This window comes from Heloderma suspectum, chromosome 13 (assembly GCF_057233095.1).
Source record: "Heloderma suspectum isolate Gila_16-S chromosome 13, 16-S_ref, whole genome shotgun sequence".
In the NCBI taxonomy this organism is placed as follows: domain Eukaryota; kingdom Metazoa; phylum Chordata; class Lepidosauria; order Squamata; family Helodermatidae; genus Heloderma; species Heloderma suspectum.
The window spans coordinates 30,608,806-30,625,056 of record NC_139470.1 but is presented as its reverse complement, the minus strand read 5'-3'; the positions used below and the strand labels follow the sequence as shown (position 1 = coordinate 30,625,056).

At 52.7% G+C, this 16,251-nt stretch overlaps 1 protein-coding gene across 7 annotated transcripts; it reads right to left on the bottom strand.

Annotated features, from left to right (window-relative positions):
* Positions 1-3,728: 3,728 nt before the first annotated feature.
* On the bottom strand, positions 3,729-15,493 carry SIRT4 (sirtuin 4). 7 transcript variants are annotated; one of them, XR_014785729.1, is made up of 7 exons: positions 15,324-15,493; positions 13,447-13,955; positions 11,160-11,454; positions 10,211-10,398; positions 9,075-9,119; positions 8,723-8,837; positions 4,811-6,777 (listed from the first exon to the last, which is right to left on the bottom strand). XR_014785729.1 is itself a non-coding variant. In XM_084819724.1 (5 exons), exons 2-4 carry the CDS (start codon positions 13,953-13,955, stop codon positions 10,246-10,248), a joined length of 957 nt encoding a protein of 318 aa, XP_084675850.1. In that variant the 5' UTR covers positions 15,324-15,493; the 3' UTR covers positions 3,729-6,777; positions 10,211-10,245. The 7 variants fall into 7 exon arrangements, 3 of the variants coding, with proteins under 3 accessions (XP_084675850.1, XP_084675852.1, XP_084675851.1); XR_014785728.1 differs by lacking the exon at positions 9,075-9,119 and having other exon boundaries at positions 4,805-6,777; XR_014785731.1 differs by lacking the exon at positions 9,075-9,119 and having other exon boundaries at positions 4,805-6,777; positions 15,338-15,493.
* Positions 15,494-16,251: the final 758 nt, after the last annotated feature.

The following is a 16,251-nucleotide window of genomic DNA, read 5'->3' as shown; positions in this document are numbered from 1 at the left end:
GTCCAAAGTCTGTCATTAAAAAGAAACCTTATGCAGCCTGGCCAATATTTCAGGAGCTTAAAAATCTGTGAAGTTGGCCTCTTCACGCTCACACACATATATAATAATAAGATGCTTTTCATGTACACCTCAGTGGCAGAAGCTAGCCTTCCCCAACCTGGTGCCCTCTAGATGTGTTAGACTACCACACCTATCATTCCCAGCCAGGCTGGCTGGGAATGATGGGAGTTGCAGTCTGTAGGGCACCAGGTTGGGGAAGGCTGATGTAAGCTGTGAGTGGGTGAGTCATCCACTGTGTGCATCACGCAGGTATACTCATTGTCTGTGGACCAGGGACCAGGCTGGGCTGTGGTGCTTGACGGAGTGTGCAATGCAAGGCAAGGCCTGCTGCTGCAGAATGCGTAGAACAGCCAACTTTAAATGAGCTTCACTCTTTCTCAGCTGCCAAGAGTGCATCCTGGAGGCCATCAGAGATGAGGCATAGGAAGACTGTTCCATTGGGAGGATTCAGCCTGAGCCAGACCAAGATTTTGGGCCCAAGTGTTCCAGCCATGCCTCCAAATCCTTGGTTCAGCAGCATCTTCCCCTCTTGTGTACAACCCCCGCCTGCTCTGAGCCATATTCATTGAGCCATTAACCCAAGGTCTCTCTCCTGGTGATCACCACCAGGTCAGACCCCATCAATGTATATATGAACTTGTGATCTCCCCCCCCCCCCCCCGGTGCATCATAGAATCATAGAATAGTAGGGTTGGAAGGGGCCTATAAGACCGAGTCCAACCCCCTGCTCAGTGCAGGAGAGCATCAGATGGCTGTCCAGCTTTATCTCGAATGCCTCCAGTGTGGGAGAGCCCACCGTCTCCCCAGGTAATTGGTTCCATTGTCGTATTGCTCTAACAATCGGGAAGTTTTTCTCTGATGTTCAGCCAGAATCTAGTTTCCTGTAACTTGAGCCCATTATTCCGTATCTTCACTTTAACCTCACTTACATTGAACATCAGTTGCCATTTTGTTGCCTACTGGCTCAGTTTGGAGAGATCTTTTTTGGACTTACTTGACAGTCCAGTTGGGGTTTCACCATCCCCAGTAATTTGGTATCATCCATAAACTTGGCTATCTCACCACTTAACCCTTACTGGAGCACATTTATGGACAAATTAAACAGGACCAGTTCCCATGCAGATCCTAGAGGGACTCCACTGTTTACTTCTATTGCTTACTTCTCTCTATTGCAAGAACAGTCCTGTCACTTCTGTGCTGTTTCCTGTTGTTTAACCAGTTACTAATCCATAAGAGGAGCTTCAGTCCTCTTAATCAGGAACAGTTGGTGAAAAACATTTTCTAAGTCCAAGTATATAATCTCTATTGGATCGCCCCTATCCACATGCTTGTCGGCACTCTCAGAGAATTCCAAAAGGTTCGTGAGGCCAGACTTCCCTTAACAGAAGCCATGCTGATTCTTATCCAGCAAGGCTTGTTTTTCTACACTTTAAATAATACTTTCCCTCAGCTTATCCGAGACTGACATTGGGGCAATGTGCCCATAATTTCCTGGATTTGCTCTGCACCCCCCCCCCCAAACACTGGTATTACGGTGGTTATTTCCCAATCCTCTGATAAGGAAGCCAGTTTTATTGACAAAGCAGCATATTTTTGCTAGAAGAACGCAAGTTCACATCTGAGTTCAAAAACACTCAGAGCAATGCTGTCCAGAACGGATTTGCTAATTTTGGATTTGCTGACAAGCTTTAGAAGAGCCTTTCCCAATCTGCTACCCTCCAGATGTTTGGGGCTTCAATTCCCACCAGCCTCATCAAGCAGCATGGCCAGGCATCCTGGGAGTTGCAGTCCAAATTTTGGACTCCAAAACATCTGGAGGGGGCCTGGTTGGGGAAGGCTGCTTCACCTCTTCTCATCTCTATTTGACACACTCCTTCTCACAAAAACCTGCTTCTCCGCTTGTTTCTCCAATCCAGCGGCGCGCGGGCGCGGGCGGGAGGTCTGCTGTGCAGAAAACAGGCGAGAACCTTCCCGTTCTAGGGTGGTTTCCATCTAATAGGGCCACGATGAGATGGCTTCGAGGAGAGGTCGGAACCTGACCTGCTTGGATGACGCCGACCTGCGGGGATGCGGGCCGCGGGCACGGCGGGCCGCGCGGGCTCCCCTTCACGTTGTGCCCCCGCCCGGGCCTTCGCTGCAAGGCCCGCAGCCCAGTGGCAGCTCGCCAAAGCTCGGGCAGCGGAGGCGGAGAAGCAAACTGCGCCCCCCCCCGCGCCAGGAGGGCTCGCCGCCAGCCCCCTCCCCGCATTTTCCCCGCGCAAGCCGGCAGGCGGAGCCCGCAGAGGAGCTCTCCGGGGCCAGCCCCCCCGCAACGCCTGCCGCTCGGGGAGGCCCCCAGAGCCCGGCCGCCGGGCGGAGCCCCCGCTCTTCGGGCGCTCGAGGGGAGAGGAGCAGACGCAGAGGGCGGCCAGATGTGGTGGGCGGGGGGGCTCTCGCGCCGGGCGTCGCTTGCCAGAGTGGGAAAACGGCGAGGGCCGCCGCCCGGGGGCGGAGTTGTGGAAGGGCTAGCGGCCAGGTCACGCAGGCACGCACCTCGGGCAGGACAAGGCCTTCTGTGTGGTAGCGCCCGGGTTGTGAAAATGCCCGCCTGCCCCCCCCCCCGCAAATTTTCCTGCCACCTCAAGGCTTTTTTTTGCTTTGTTTAGCCAGGACTTCAACTTACCGGCTGCCCCCGTCCCCTTGTAACGATTGGCTTTATGTTATATTCCAGCCTTCCCCAACCTGGCACCCTCCAAACACATTGGGCTGCAACTCCAGGCGGCCCCAGCCAGCCTAACGGCCATGATGGGAATTGTTGTCCGACACATCTGGAAGGCACCACATTGGGGAAGGCTGGAATATGTTTATTTTATTGTATTACAAAATTTGAGCGGATCTGTGGGCGGAAAGTAGATCTCCAGACGTTTTGGACTTCAGCTCCCAGCATTCCTGACCACTGACCATGCTGGCAGGGAGCTTCTGGGAGTTGAAGTCCAAGACATTGGGAGATCTGCCTTTAGGCCGTCCACCTCCCCACTCAGTGCTGGAAGCCTGCAGCAGATGGCCGCTCAACCTTTGCTTAAAGACCCCCAGCAAGGGAGGGCCCCCACCCCTCATGGGTCACTGTCGAACTGCTCTTGGCATCAAGAGGTTTCTCCCAGGGGAGACCTGTCCACATGGGCAGACCAGGCAGTCCCCTAGGTCACCAAGTTAAGCGGGGTGCCGAATTTGAGGAAAACAACACCAATTAAAAACAGAACGACAAAGCTGTCATTATTTCGATTCCCGTGCTTGCACAGAGGGAATATGACCGAGGCTGTGGAGGCGCGTGAGACCAACTGGGGATGGTGGGTCTAAGTCAGGCCACCTGCCGGCCCGCCTTCAGAGCCTGGTCCTCCCTCAGGCGATGCGGATATCCCCGGCTGGCTGGTCGCAGTTGGAGGCAGGGAGCGAGAGGCCCCCCCAAGAGCAGCCGCTTCCTTTGCCCTGGAGGGCTGAGCTTAGGGGCTGCTGGCACCTTGTTGGACATGTTGCCCTTAGGATGCAAGCCGTACCCTTCTTCCAGGGACCTCCTTGGACGTTGCAGATGGGACTTCTGTTCCTTCGCAGAGCGGATGCTGTGCTCATCTCCTTTTTGTTTTTATCAGACTCTCTGTGCTGATACAGTAAAAAAAATTACAACCCATTTTGGGGGCGTTTTATTATGTTGTTGTTGTTTATTCGTTCAGTCGCTTCCGACTCTTCGTGACTTCATGGACCAGCCCACACCAGAGCTTCCTGTCAGCCATCGCCACCCCCAAGGCCGAGTCCAACTGATCCATTTAGTTTTCATGGCAAAAATACTGGGGCGGGTTGCTGTTTCCTTCCCCAGGGATCGTATTTAGTCTGACCTCTCTGCCATGACCTTCCCGTCTTGGGTGTCCCTTCACAGTTTAGCTCATGGCGTCATTGAGGTGCTCACGCTCCAGCACCACAACACGGTAACGATCTCCTTTTCTGAAGCGCGTTTTATTTTAAATGATATTTCTGCTTTCCAAGATGCATGGGGGGGGGGGGGCGGTTGTCCTCTTCATTAAAAGGAATGTGGGGGCAAAATGTGTCCCAGTTTACCAAAAACCTCAGCCTAGATCTGCCCTTGGGGTTTTGGGGTGGGGGCACCGATTGTGTGGTTTGTTGCTGGCAACTAGTCTAGGACCACCCCCAAGCTCTCCTAATGTTCAGCCAAAATCTACTCCCCCGTAACTTTTAAGCCCATTAAATCTAGTTCTGCCCTCTGGGCGGCAGAGAACAACGCCCTCTTCTCTGTGCCAGCCCTTCAGGGATTTGAAGAGTGCTACCCTGCCCCACGCTTAGTTTTTGCTTCTCAAAGCTAAATATACCCAGCTCCTTCAACCTTTCCTCATAGATCTGTTTTCTGTTCCAATGACCACCTTGGTTGCCATCCTTTGGATCCATTCCAGTTTGCCCAGGCCAGTGCCACTCGCCTACTGGCCTAGGTACCTGCTGAGTGCAGGGATTCTTGCAAAGAAGGCTGGACTACGTGGACCTGGGTCTGATTGAGCAAAGTGCTTCTTACATCCTTAAGCAAAGGTCCACACTTGGAATCAGGTAGCATAGATTAGTTATGCCTTCACTCTTAAGAATTCCTAAGTATGCATTTTTCCTCTGTAGATTTGACAACCGCATTCCAGTAAAAGAAAGAAAGAAGTCAACACAAGGCAAAACCAGCTGCTCTTGCTCAAGTCCACCCTGCTGACTCTTCCAGGACAGTAAAATAAATATACTTTATTTCATTATGTATCTATCCAACCCCACCTTAACAACCTAGGATGGCTCACACAGACATGAACAATTTTAAATAACCCCAAACTTGAAAGTACAATTATCTACCTCCAACTGTCTGCTAGGAGCTGTACAGAATCTAGCATAGCTGGTACCCCTGCCTGAAAGGAACAGCAGAGGCTACCAAGAACCAGGACAGATTGTCCATCCAGCCCAGTTGTTGACTCTCAGAGAGAGAAAAGACTTTTCCAGCACTGGCCACCCAAGATCCTGGAGAGGCCGGGGATGGAACCTGGAACCTTCTGCATGCACAGCATGCTGAGCTACGGTCACACCACCAGCAGCCCTTTCAGAGCCCACCTCCTGTTCCTGCCCAAACAAGCCTCCCCATCACAGGCAAGCCACGTTTCGTTCTAAACAACCAAACATCAGGTCTGAATTCTCTTTCCAAACAGCCAAAAAATCCATAGAAACCTGTGTTCCGCAACAAGAGCGACCGAATTTTGCAAGCTGTACAGAGTAAGCAGATATGCAGGAGTTCTCTTATTTCGCATCACTCATTCTGCAGTTGTTACTATCTTGCCTAATTCAGTCTGCTTGTGTTATTCTGGGCATGGGCAGAGATCTATGCAGGGGGTATTGCAGGCCCCCCATCTGACACCTAAAACCTCACTTTAGAGATTTTAGTAAGGGCTGCCACCATGCTTTCAAACATACCTCAGCTCTGCCACCGTAAAGGTTAGAAAAGTTGTGGGGTTTCCCCTCTTTTTTTAAAGCCAAAATTCCCAAGAAATCCTGTGGCTTTTCTGGGCTTCCATAGAATCACAGCATACGCAAAGCCAGGGATGAAGCCAGTTTCTTTGTTCACCTCTCCAGCTGGGAGGGGAAAAAAACTTTGCCATTCTAGACTGAACATCCGGCTGAACATCAGGAAAAACGTCCTGTTAGAGCAATACAACAATGGAACCAATTACCTAGGGAGGTGGTGGGCTCTCCCACGCTGGAGGCATTCAAGGTAAAGCTGGACAGCCATCTGTCAGGGATGCTCTGACTTGGATTCCTGCATGGAGCAGGGGGTTGGACTCGATGGCCTTGTAGGCCCCTTCCAACCCTACTATTCTATGATTCTATGACTGCAATGTAGCTGCAGTCCTATTTAAGTCAATGGGTAATGTGATCCCTACAATTGTCCCAAATCCTTCTCCCTCTGGATCCCTGCTGAACTAAAAGTTCTATCTGAATTTCCCCAACCTCCATTTCAAATACTCCAAAAAGCTACAAGATGATTGGGGTTACAGATGGGTGAGAAATCTACTCTGTTGAGTTTTTTAAAATGGATTTATAGTCTAGGACCTGCCATAGACTTCCATAAAAAGAATTGATGTGCAGAGAATCTTGAAGTTTGTATGTGTTGCAGGCGCATAAAATGCACATATTTGAGAAAGGTGTGCACAGAACAGTATTTCAGCTATGTAAAGTACTTGGGAAAATGTGAATACATTATGAAAAATAAAAACAAAAAAAAGTATGAATTTCACTATGGATTTAAATTATCTCTCTCTCTCTCATGAGCCAGTGCGGAAATGGGATGGAACAAGCTTGACCTCAAAACCCCGACAATCCCGATGGAGACTGAGATTGACAGATCCATCTATCCCCAACTGGGGAAGATGTTAGGCCTTCTGGGATTCTTCTGTTTTGGTATCTTCAAGTGACAAAGGAACCGTTTGCAGCGCTGAATGGGCAAACCATTGTACCAAGAGTACAGCAGGAAAAAGCAGAACTGGCCATTGTTGGAACCCAAGAAGTTTATATCAGAAGGAAAGAAGTTTGGAAGCTGGGTGAGGAAGAGGAAGAGGCGGGCAGGAAGGCGTCCTCAGACAACCTGCGGGTGGTACCTCTTTGCAGTTTTGCCATTGGAACAATGTTCTGAACAGGCCAGGCATCAGTGGGAACCTGTAGGTGACAGAAGCAGCAGCTGCTTAATTGCCCTAATGTGCTGAAGACCAACATCCAGTTAAACTCTAGTTAACCCCATACTTCAAGAGCAGGGCTGGGTTATATGCTGCAATTATGTGGAAGCACAGAATACGGCATTTGGGTGAAGAATTGAGCGGAGCATCTCTCTTTTAAAAAGCAAGATTCTAGCCCACAAGATACACTTGAAAGCATGTGGCCAACGTCTACTGAAATACCAGAAGCCAAAGAGGTGGCTGAACAGAGTTCCAGCAGCGTTCAATGCCACACATAGCTCTTTTGTCTCTCCTCATGGCTAGTCAAACCAGAATAAATTATGCCAAATGGGAGGCAACTGTACAGGCTGCAGAATCCAGGTTTTTATGCTGCAAATGGCTCCCAGTTCATTTCTGGGCCCAATTCAAAATAGCTCAATTTAGGGTGCAATCCTATGCATGTTTAAACAGAAAAAAAGACCTATGTTTCCCAGCATGCCCCAGCTAGCATAGCTGGCTGGGGCATACTGGGAATCGTAGGCCTTTTTTTCTGTCTAAACTCTACATAGGATTGAGCCCTTAGTTTCAACTGTACTACTTGGCTAGCTTCAAGTTCTGAGTGAGTTTATTTATTCTTTCGGAATATATGTGAATACTAGATGACACATATGTTATTACCTTTCATACTTTATAAGGACAAAATTATTCTTTTTAAAATTCATGAACACTGGAGCCTCCTTTCTCTATCACAGATCTTTCATGGTTTGGAGTGATGTTTTATAAACATATGTCTTAATGATAGGATAACAATGTTACTGCATTTTTTCCATTTTAGGCATGATGTCTCTAAGAAAAGGTAAAGGTGTCCCCAACCAGTCGTGTCCGACTCTAGGGTGCGGTGCTCATCCCCGTTTCTAAGCCGAAGAGCCAGCGCTGTCCGAAGACGCTTCCGTGGTCATGCGGCCGGCATGACTGAACACCGAGGTGCACGGAACGCTGTTACCTTTCCCGCCGAGGCGGGACCTATTTATCCACTTGCAATTTCTTGCTTTCGAACTGCTAGGTTGGCAGGAGCTGCGACTGAGGACGGGAGCTCACTCCGTCACGCAGCGCTCGGGTCTCGAACTGCTGACCTGCCGACCTTCCAGTCTGCAGTTCAGCGTCTTAACCACTAAGCCACCGCGGTCCCCCATGATGTCTCTACAGTTGTATAAATAGATATGGCTAATGCTGTAAGGGCGCAAATCTATCCAGATAGGCGGCTGCCTCTGAACTTGGAGGCGACCGCCTATCCAAAGCAGGGCAGGAGAAGCACAGAAGCACACGCTCCTCCTCCCCTGCATTTTCAGCTAGACAGCTGATTGTGCTGTCTAGCTGCAGGAGGATGGAGTGGGTAAGGAGGCTGCTGTACGACACACTGGATGTGTCGTACAGGCATTTCCCCTCTCCCCACCCTGGAACGCCCCCCAGCCATGCCCCTTTTCGGCCACTCTGCAGTCCTCTTGCAAGTGCGGAGGACGGGGCTGTTCCAGAGAAAGTGAGGGGAGGTCGGTTCTCTGGGAACCGACCTTCGAGCGCGGCCTCTGAGGTCAGTTTGCAGATAACACAATATCCTATGGCCATCTAGGCGCTGTCTAGCAGCCACAGAATTGCTCCCTAAGTATATTTAAGAAGGATAACGAAAGTTAGTTGTACATTCGTTCTAGATTTCCCTGATGAAGGACCACTAGGAGGTGAAACGCGTTTACCCCATTGTTCTTCTATGGTTGGCGGAACTATGCATTCCTTGGGCTGGGCTCCTTTGCTCTGGGCTCCTTTGCTCTGACCAACAGATCTCCAAGCGTAGCCACTCTACAAACTACTAAAGCCTCACCCTGCCGGTACTGCTTCCTTTCAGAAACCGACCGCCTTTGTTCATCGGATGCTCGCCTCTCACTTGTCAGACCTACCGTGCTGCATGAGAGCCTTGGGCTTCCTTATTTGCCTCTGGCTCCTTAGACCACCCTTTCGTGAGCTCGATTCATGCCTGCCCTGGACTGCGCAACTTGCAGCTGGTCCTCCTGTCTGTCATACAAAAACAAGGGAGAAGTGTTTCTCAAAGGGCCTGAAACAGCAGAAATACACATCCTTCTTCAGGGGCTTCTATAAAGAGGCAGGGAAAGAAGGCCTCAGGGCCAGCTGGCTGGACTTTCCCTCCCCCCCGTCCACCCACCGGGCCATCTCCCCTCAACTGCCCTGTGGGAAGAATTCCAGGAGAGAGAAGGCAGTAGGTGAAGGCTCCTGTTCCAACTGGATACTCACTGCTCCCAGGGCCATCTTCTACCAGCTGCCCTGTGGGAAAGGGTCCTGAGGATTATATATAGAGAGCGGGAGAGGGGGGGAGAGTTTTTTAAAAGTCTGTTACTTGAAAGCCGCCTTGTTAAGATTTTGTATCCTGGAACGTGACATATGAATAAATGTAATAAATAATAAATAAAAGCACAAACAAAATTTATATAAAACCATTACTCACATTTAAAACTTTAAAAAAAAAATATAAAAGATTGCAACAAACCATTTTCCATAACATGACCAACTATATATCTTCTATCATTGATAAATATATTTATAATACCATCCCAAGTATGGGAAGATAAGTAAGCAAGACAACAAAAGTAGTTTTTCAAAGTGCTTCTCCCTCTTTATCGTGAGACCAAAGTTCTAAAGCTCCTGTGTTTGTGCAAGAGTTGGGCTCATTAGCCAGGGCAGCAGACCGCAGTAGGCTTGGCTCTTGAGATTTATGCGAGCCCTAACATGAAGCCACCAGACTAAAGCAGAGCGGAGCCTCTTTTCAAGGAAGGGCACGGATGCAAGGTTAAGAATATATTGTTGTGGTGAATATTTTAATAGGTATTATATTTATCCATGATGGGAGATATGTCTGTAGTTGGTTAGGTTATAGAAAGTGGCGTGTTGCAACCTTTTATATTTTTAAAAATATGATTTTTATATAAAATCTGTTTTTAGAAGACCCTGAAGAAGGAATTGTATTTCTGAAACGCACTGGACAGAATAAATATTTCAGGCACTTTGAGAATCACTAGTCTCTATTTTTGTGCAGCATCCAGTGCCTTCCCCTTTCGTTGCTTGTGGGCCTCGGGTCTGTCAGCCAGTCCTCTCCCCAGTGAAGGCCGGTGGCTCCGATGTCAGTGGGGTGGTGAATCCCCTCTGGGTTTCAGCCAGAACCAGTCAGAACTCTAAAGGAGCTCTCCAAGGCACTTCGGATGGCTTCACACCCTGGATAGCCCCTTTAGAGTTCTGACTGAAACCTGGAACAGATTCGCTGCCCCACTGACATCAGAGCTACCTGCCTCCACTGCCCGTCCTTGTACCTCAAACCTGCCTGATCAAGGGTCTGGCTCAGCTGGGCCTTTGCAGGGTGGGAACACTCGACTCACCCTTGACGGCTGGCTTCCCGGGGTGCCCAGTGGGGTCACTTTAGGACGATCAAAGGGAGCAGCTCTCCACAACGAGAATTCAGTTTCAAAGATGCAAAGGCGTCTGCCCTTGTCGAGCCGATGTTAACTATGGCAATCGGCAGCTTCCTGTCACGAGCTGCAAGAGCAAACTTGTACGCCGAGTATACCTGGCGGGACACAAACCGATAGTTTGTCAAGCAGGGGAAGCCTTGCTGGAGAGCTGTGGAAGTGTAGTGGCAAAGAGAACCAGAAAGTCCTGGGTTCAAAATTCAGGTTGGCCATAAACTGGCAGCCTCCAGCCTGCTCTCTCTCTCTCTCTCTCATTCCAGAAATCCCATTGGATCCTCTAATGGTAAACTCAGGCAGCGAGTGCCGACAGAAACAGAGCCAGAAATGAGGCCAAAGGAACAAGAGAGAGGTGTCAGCATGCTTGGCGGAGCTGCAAGGTTTGAAAAATATCCCAACCCCCCTAAGGAGCAACTCCTCAAAAAATAAAAAAAAATAGAAAAGCAGCCCGGTGAGGACTGAGCATGCCCAGTAGGCCCAGAACGTTGACCGTCAGTTAGGGGAAAAATGGAAAAGGGGTGAGGGGGAGAGAAGACGGGACTTGAGCCTCTTACAGCATGCAGTATCCCGGAGGAGGGCACGGCTGGCTGGCAGAAACTCTGAAGTCCTGCTAGAAGGCGAGGATACACTTCAGCATTTTGTTGCAGGTTCTCCTTGTCTGTAATAATACTTACCAACCTCCGAGGTTTTGTAAGGATAACCGAGGAACATATGCAAAATGCGGGAAGGAAAAATATGACACAAGCTAAATAGTCCGGCTAAAGCTGAAACAGCTGCATGCTCCACGAGGCGGGGTCAGCATTTCTGGGAACAGGCGCTCTCTGCTGCGCCAAGCAACAACCCCCCAGCAACACGCGCGTACCTCCAGCGAAGACCCCGCCACCAGGACAGAGTCCGATTCAGCCAGGCGTCGGTAGACGAAGTCCACTTTCTCTTTGCTCACAGAATCCCCGAAGAACGTCACGTCTGGCTTGAGGGGCCCGCCGCATTTGCTGCAAGAGGGCACACGGAAAGTGTGCACCTGCTCTTCCAACAGAAAGACATCCCCGTCTGGGTTCACACTGCATGCCTCTGCTCTCCACGTGGGGTTTAGGGCCGTGAAGCGCGCCTGGAGTTCAGCACGGGACGACCGGTCTCCACAGCTGAGGCACAAGACCCTGCGGGACGACGACCCTTGAATAAAACACATGTCCTCCCCACGGCGTTCAGACACCCCAGGGCAAGCAGATGGGCTCTCCAGCAGCCTCTCCCAGCCTGGTGCCCTCCAGGTCGGTGGACTGCAACTCCCAACTTCCCCTCAGGGGCCATGCTGGCTGGGGACAATGGGAGTTGCTGTCCAAGACATTTGGAGGGCACCAGGCTAGGGAAGGCTGTTCTCTAGTGTCCTTTGAGGCTGAATCCCTTCCCCAACATCTCAAAAGCTGCCCCATCAGTTCTGTGCACGTGCACATGCACCCCCCCACATCCCCCCAGCTCAAGTCTCCCTTCAGTCAGTTGGGCAGATAAACTCACAGGTTGTAATTAATACTGCAGGGCAGTCACCCACTAAAAGAAGTTTTTTGCTGATTAATTGATCAAAACTCCTATGATGAATCGGTTAAATCTGCGAATGAATACACAGTTCTGAGAGGCACACAGAGTTCCTGCTTTTAGAAGGCATCGCAGCCAAGACCATCTTGCGGGAGGCACCCCTCCAGGGCGAGAAAGATGCCATCTCCTAAGCTGGCGTCTCCCTACAGTGGGTTCTATAAACATTTGCAGTATACAAAACAGTTCCTAATGCATTTGTAATCATCCGCTGCCTGAAAAATTGATGGCACCCTTTTAGCCAATCAAACACTGTTTTAATTGATTGGTCTAACAACCTATGAACTGGCTAAACACTGCACTCCTAAATATGGTCCAAGCTGTAACATCGTTGCTTGCATCTTGCCTGCTCACCCCTCTTGCAAATACATCCCAGCACCTGGAAAACCATCTGATTTTCACCCTCTGCTTAGGTTTTAGTGGTTGTGATCAGTGCAGTGAACAACATCCATCCCAAGTAGGGACTCGCCTGCCGAATGGATGCCAGCTTTGGCCACCAGGACAGACCCGGATCAAGCGGCAAATGCCTGCTCTGCAAGTTAACCCAGGTGGTGTTAGGAGGGGAGCCAAGACCACCAGGTCTTTCACCACCACCCAGGGTTGTGGCCAGTGAACCTCCCCTAAGCTGAGCAAGGGGCAACGTGGAACTGTTATTCCGTACTTTTATCGTAACCAGCGATGCAACGGGGGGCGGGGGGGGGGGCAAGATTTTCAACAAGGTTGAAAGGCCCCCCTCTGGAGAGATTCAAGATTTATTTTTAAAAAAACTTCTATAAACAGTGCATTTTAAGTGCATTTGTTTTGGTTAGTTTTTATAGTTCTCTACGATGACAGCCAATGCAGGTCAAACAGTTGCCCCCTTTCTTTTACGCAAAAGCGATCTGCGAGGCCATGTAGGGGAAGGCAACCTGTTGCCCTTCAGGTATTTTGGACGACAACTCCCATAATTCTTGATCATTGGCCATGTTGGCCCAGGCTGAAGGGAGTTGTAGCCCAAAACATCTGGCAAGCACCAAGGAGAGCAGCCTTGCCCAGCCTGGCACCCTCCAGATGTGCTGGACAACTCTCAGCATCCCCCAGCCAGCATGGCCAATGATCAAGACTTATGGGAGTCGTAGTCCAAAACCTCTGGACCGCAGCCATGCTGGCTGGGAATGATGGGTGTTGCAGTCCAGGCCGGGGAAGGCAGCCATAGGCAAAACCGAGTATGAGGCGGTTTTCTAAATAGGTGGGAGCAGAGAAGCTGCAGGGCTCTGAAGGCGAGCAGGTCTGGGCCTGGCTAGCGAGCTGGACAGGAGGCTGCCAGGCAGCCCACGTAAGAGCACCATAGAAGTGTGACACGTGGAAAGGAAGAGATTTCCACTTCTGGCGTGCATTCTAGGTAGAAGGGCCTGCTTGGCTGTTAGCGTAACGGCCTCCTCTCAGTGAGCTGGCCACAAATCGGGGCTCCTGAGGAATACAGTCAGGCATCGCCGGAAAGCAGGGAGTGGGTGGGGGGCGCCCTCCCCCGCCGCAATGCCGCACCCCTTCCCGCCAGCCAGACGCCCCCCAGCCTTCCCAACCTGTGGGTGCAGCCGTGCAGCTCTGTCAGCCGCCGACTCCCAGCCTTGCTGTGGAGGGCGTCCACGTTCTGGGTCACCAGCCAGTGCAGCTTCCCCAGCGCCTCCCAGGTCTTCAGCACCAGGTGTGCCACGTTGGGCTGATGGGATGAAAACTGGGGCCAGCCCACAAAGTTCCTGGCCCAGTACTGCTGGCGGGCTCTGGCGCTCCGGAGGAACTCGGTGTGCTGGACGGGCCGCCTGTCCGTCCGGGCATAAAGGCCCACGCCTGCGGAGCGATAGTCTGGGATCCCAGACTCGGTGGAGATCCCGGCTCCAGTCATCACAAAGAGCCTCCGGGAGCTCAGAATGAAGCCCTGCAGCTTTTGGACTTCCCCGGGGTCCAGGGCGGGACTGGCCGGAACAAAGGGCAGCATCTGGGCAGCCTTGGCCGCGGAAGAGTGGGAACCACGACAGGCCGGTCCAAGGGCCGCACATCCTTCCAAGGCCTTGAGGACAGAGGTCACACTCATCTAGGTGAGGGAGAAGAAGGAGAGAAGTGGCAGCTGTTGTTTCAAAATCCATTTATGTGGCATTTGGGCCCATCGCATCACAAAGGCTCAGGACAGTCACAAGATTCTAACCTCGGTGGGAAAGAGTCACCTGCTGAATTTCTGCCTGCACAGCAGTGAAAGTAAGCAAGGGGCAGTCCCATACAAAGTACCAGAATAATGTTTAGGGTTATACGGTTTAGTTTTCATCCCTCCTTCCCTCCAAGGAACTTGGAGCAAGTGGACATGGTTCGCCCACACCCATTTCATCCTCATGACAACCCTGCAAGTTAGGTTAGGCTGAGAGATAATGACTGGTGCTAGGTCAGTCGCAGGTGAGGCAGGGATTTGAACTCAGGTCTCCCTGGTCTTAGTGTGCCACTCTAAACACTACGCCACACTAGTTTAGCAATGGTACTGGAGGATCGCCATAATCTCCGAGCATTTTTAAGCTCAAAAATCAGAAAATGTTCTCAGAATTCTGGCACAGGAGGTGGAGGTGGATCTTAATTTGGGGCGAGGGAGAGAACTGGGTTCAAGGCTATGTACCCCGTCCTGAATTTCAAGTGTGTGAGACAAGTTGCAGATGCTCCATGACGAGATAACACCACTCTGTACCTGCTCAGAGGTACTTTCTCCCATAATGCTCTTTTTAATGGGGGGGGGGCCGACAGCCAAATATGGACAGGGCTGGAGCTAAACTGTTAAAGGAGAAGGGGGAGGCGGTCCAAAAACACGAGGGGGTTTCTGGTAATGCCTCTGTTAGGGTCGCAGGGGCCCCGCCAGAGGCCAAGACGGCGCAGAAGCAAGAACTGGCTATCCTCGCTTTGAATCAGCCCTCCCCACCCTCGGGCGTGTCGGATTATACAACCGCCATCACCCCCAGCCGCTGGGAATGATGGGAGCTGTAGTCCAACACACGTTGGGGGAATAACTGTGGGAAACGATCCACCGGCAATCCCATCCTGGGCCCGCTTACTCAGATGCAAGCCCAAACAGGATCGCAGCCCGAGTTGCTTTGCTCCCGTTGTCGAGCGATGAGCTGTACCGGCGGGCGCGCGGGGGGGGGGGGCGCTGCTCGGAAGGGCTTCAGCGCCTCTTGCCGCACGTGCGCCGCTTGCGCGTGCAAAGCGCGGGGCGGCCTTCTCCCGGCCGGCGGGTCGTGAGAACGCGCAGGCAGCCCTTCGGAGGGCCGCCCCGTCGCGCCTCGCTCCGTTAGACGAGCCGCTGGGCAAGCGCCAGGGCCGGAGGTCGTTTGGCAAGGGGCGCGCGCGACCTCTCCTCTCCTCTCCCCGCCCCGCCCGCTTTGCACGCTCGGGATCACGCCCAGGCGGGCCCCCGCGCACTCACCTCTCCTGGCGCACCTAAGGGTGCCACTGACCGCCCCCGCCCGCAGCACAGGCTGCTGGGAAGCGCAGTTCCCACGGCGGGGGGACTACAGCTCCCACAGTCCGCCGCGTGCCGGGGAGGCGCGGGCTGCGCGCCCTGGGCGCGCGCCTCCCCTGCAGCCTCCCCGGCCTGGGGCGCGCCGCGCGGCTGGGGCGGCGCCCCCGGCGGATGGGGGTGGCGGCCCAGCGCGCCGGGGGGCGCCGGGGGCGAGGGGCGCGCGGCGCCGGCAGGGTGCGGGCGCCCTCCGCGCGCCCCCGGCTTCCCTGGCCTCGGCAGCGCCGCGCCGCCGCGAGGTGCCCCCGCGGAGACGCGCGTGCTTCGGGGGCCGGGCTCGAGGGGGGGACTGAGACCTCGCGGCGGCCTGCGCCGAGCAGACGCGGAAACCGCTGGACTGGGGTTGTCCGCGGGGGCGACCACCGTTTGTGGGCTCTGCGGGGGCGGGGGGACTGTTGCGGTGGACGCCCGCACCGCCGAGCTTGCCGCCGGGGGAGGCTGTCTGAACCCTGCCCGCCTCCACGCCCAGCCCCCGACGAGCCGGCCATTCCGAAATGGCGCAAGAGCAGGCCGGGCGGTTTGTTCTCCTGCCGGGTTGGCACCCCGTTGCCAACATTTCTCTGGCCTGGACGTTGTGTCTGGTGGAGGCTAAACTGGCGTGCTTTACGCCTGCCTTCCGCAACCTGGTGCCCTCCGGGGGCCTTGGCATCCCTCTGTCTGGGGCTGATGGGAGTTGCAGTTCAACGCGTCTGGAGGGCGCCAAGTTGGGGAAGGCAACTTCAGATGCGGAGCTCACATTACTGGTGTGAAATGCGGATTTCAGTTTTCCCAGGACCACTCAGTTGATCAGGCTGAGAGGTTTAGGATCTTATGAGGTGGAGAAGAACACGCACAC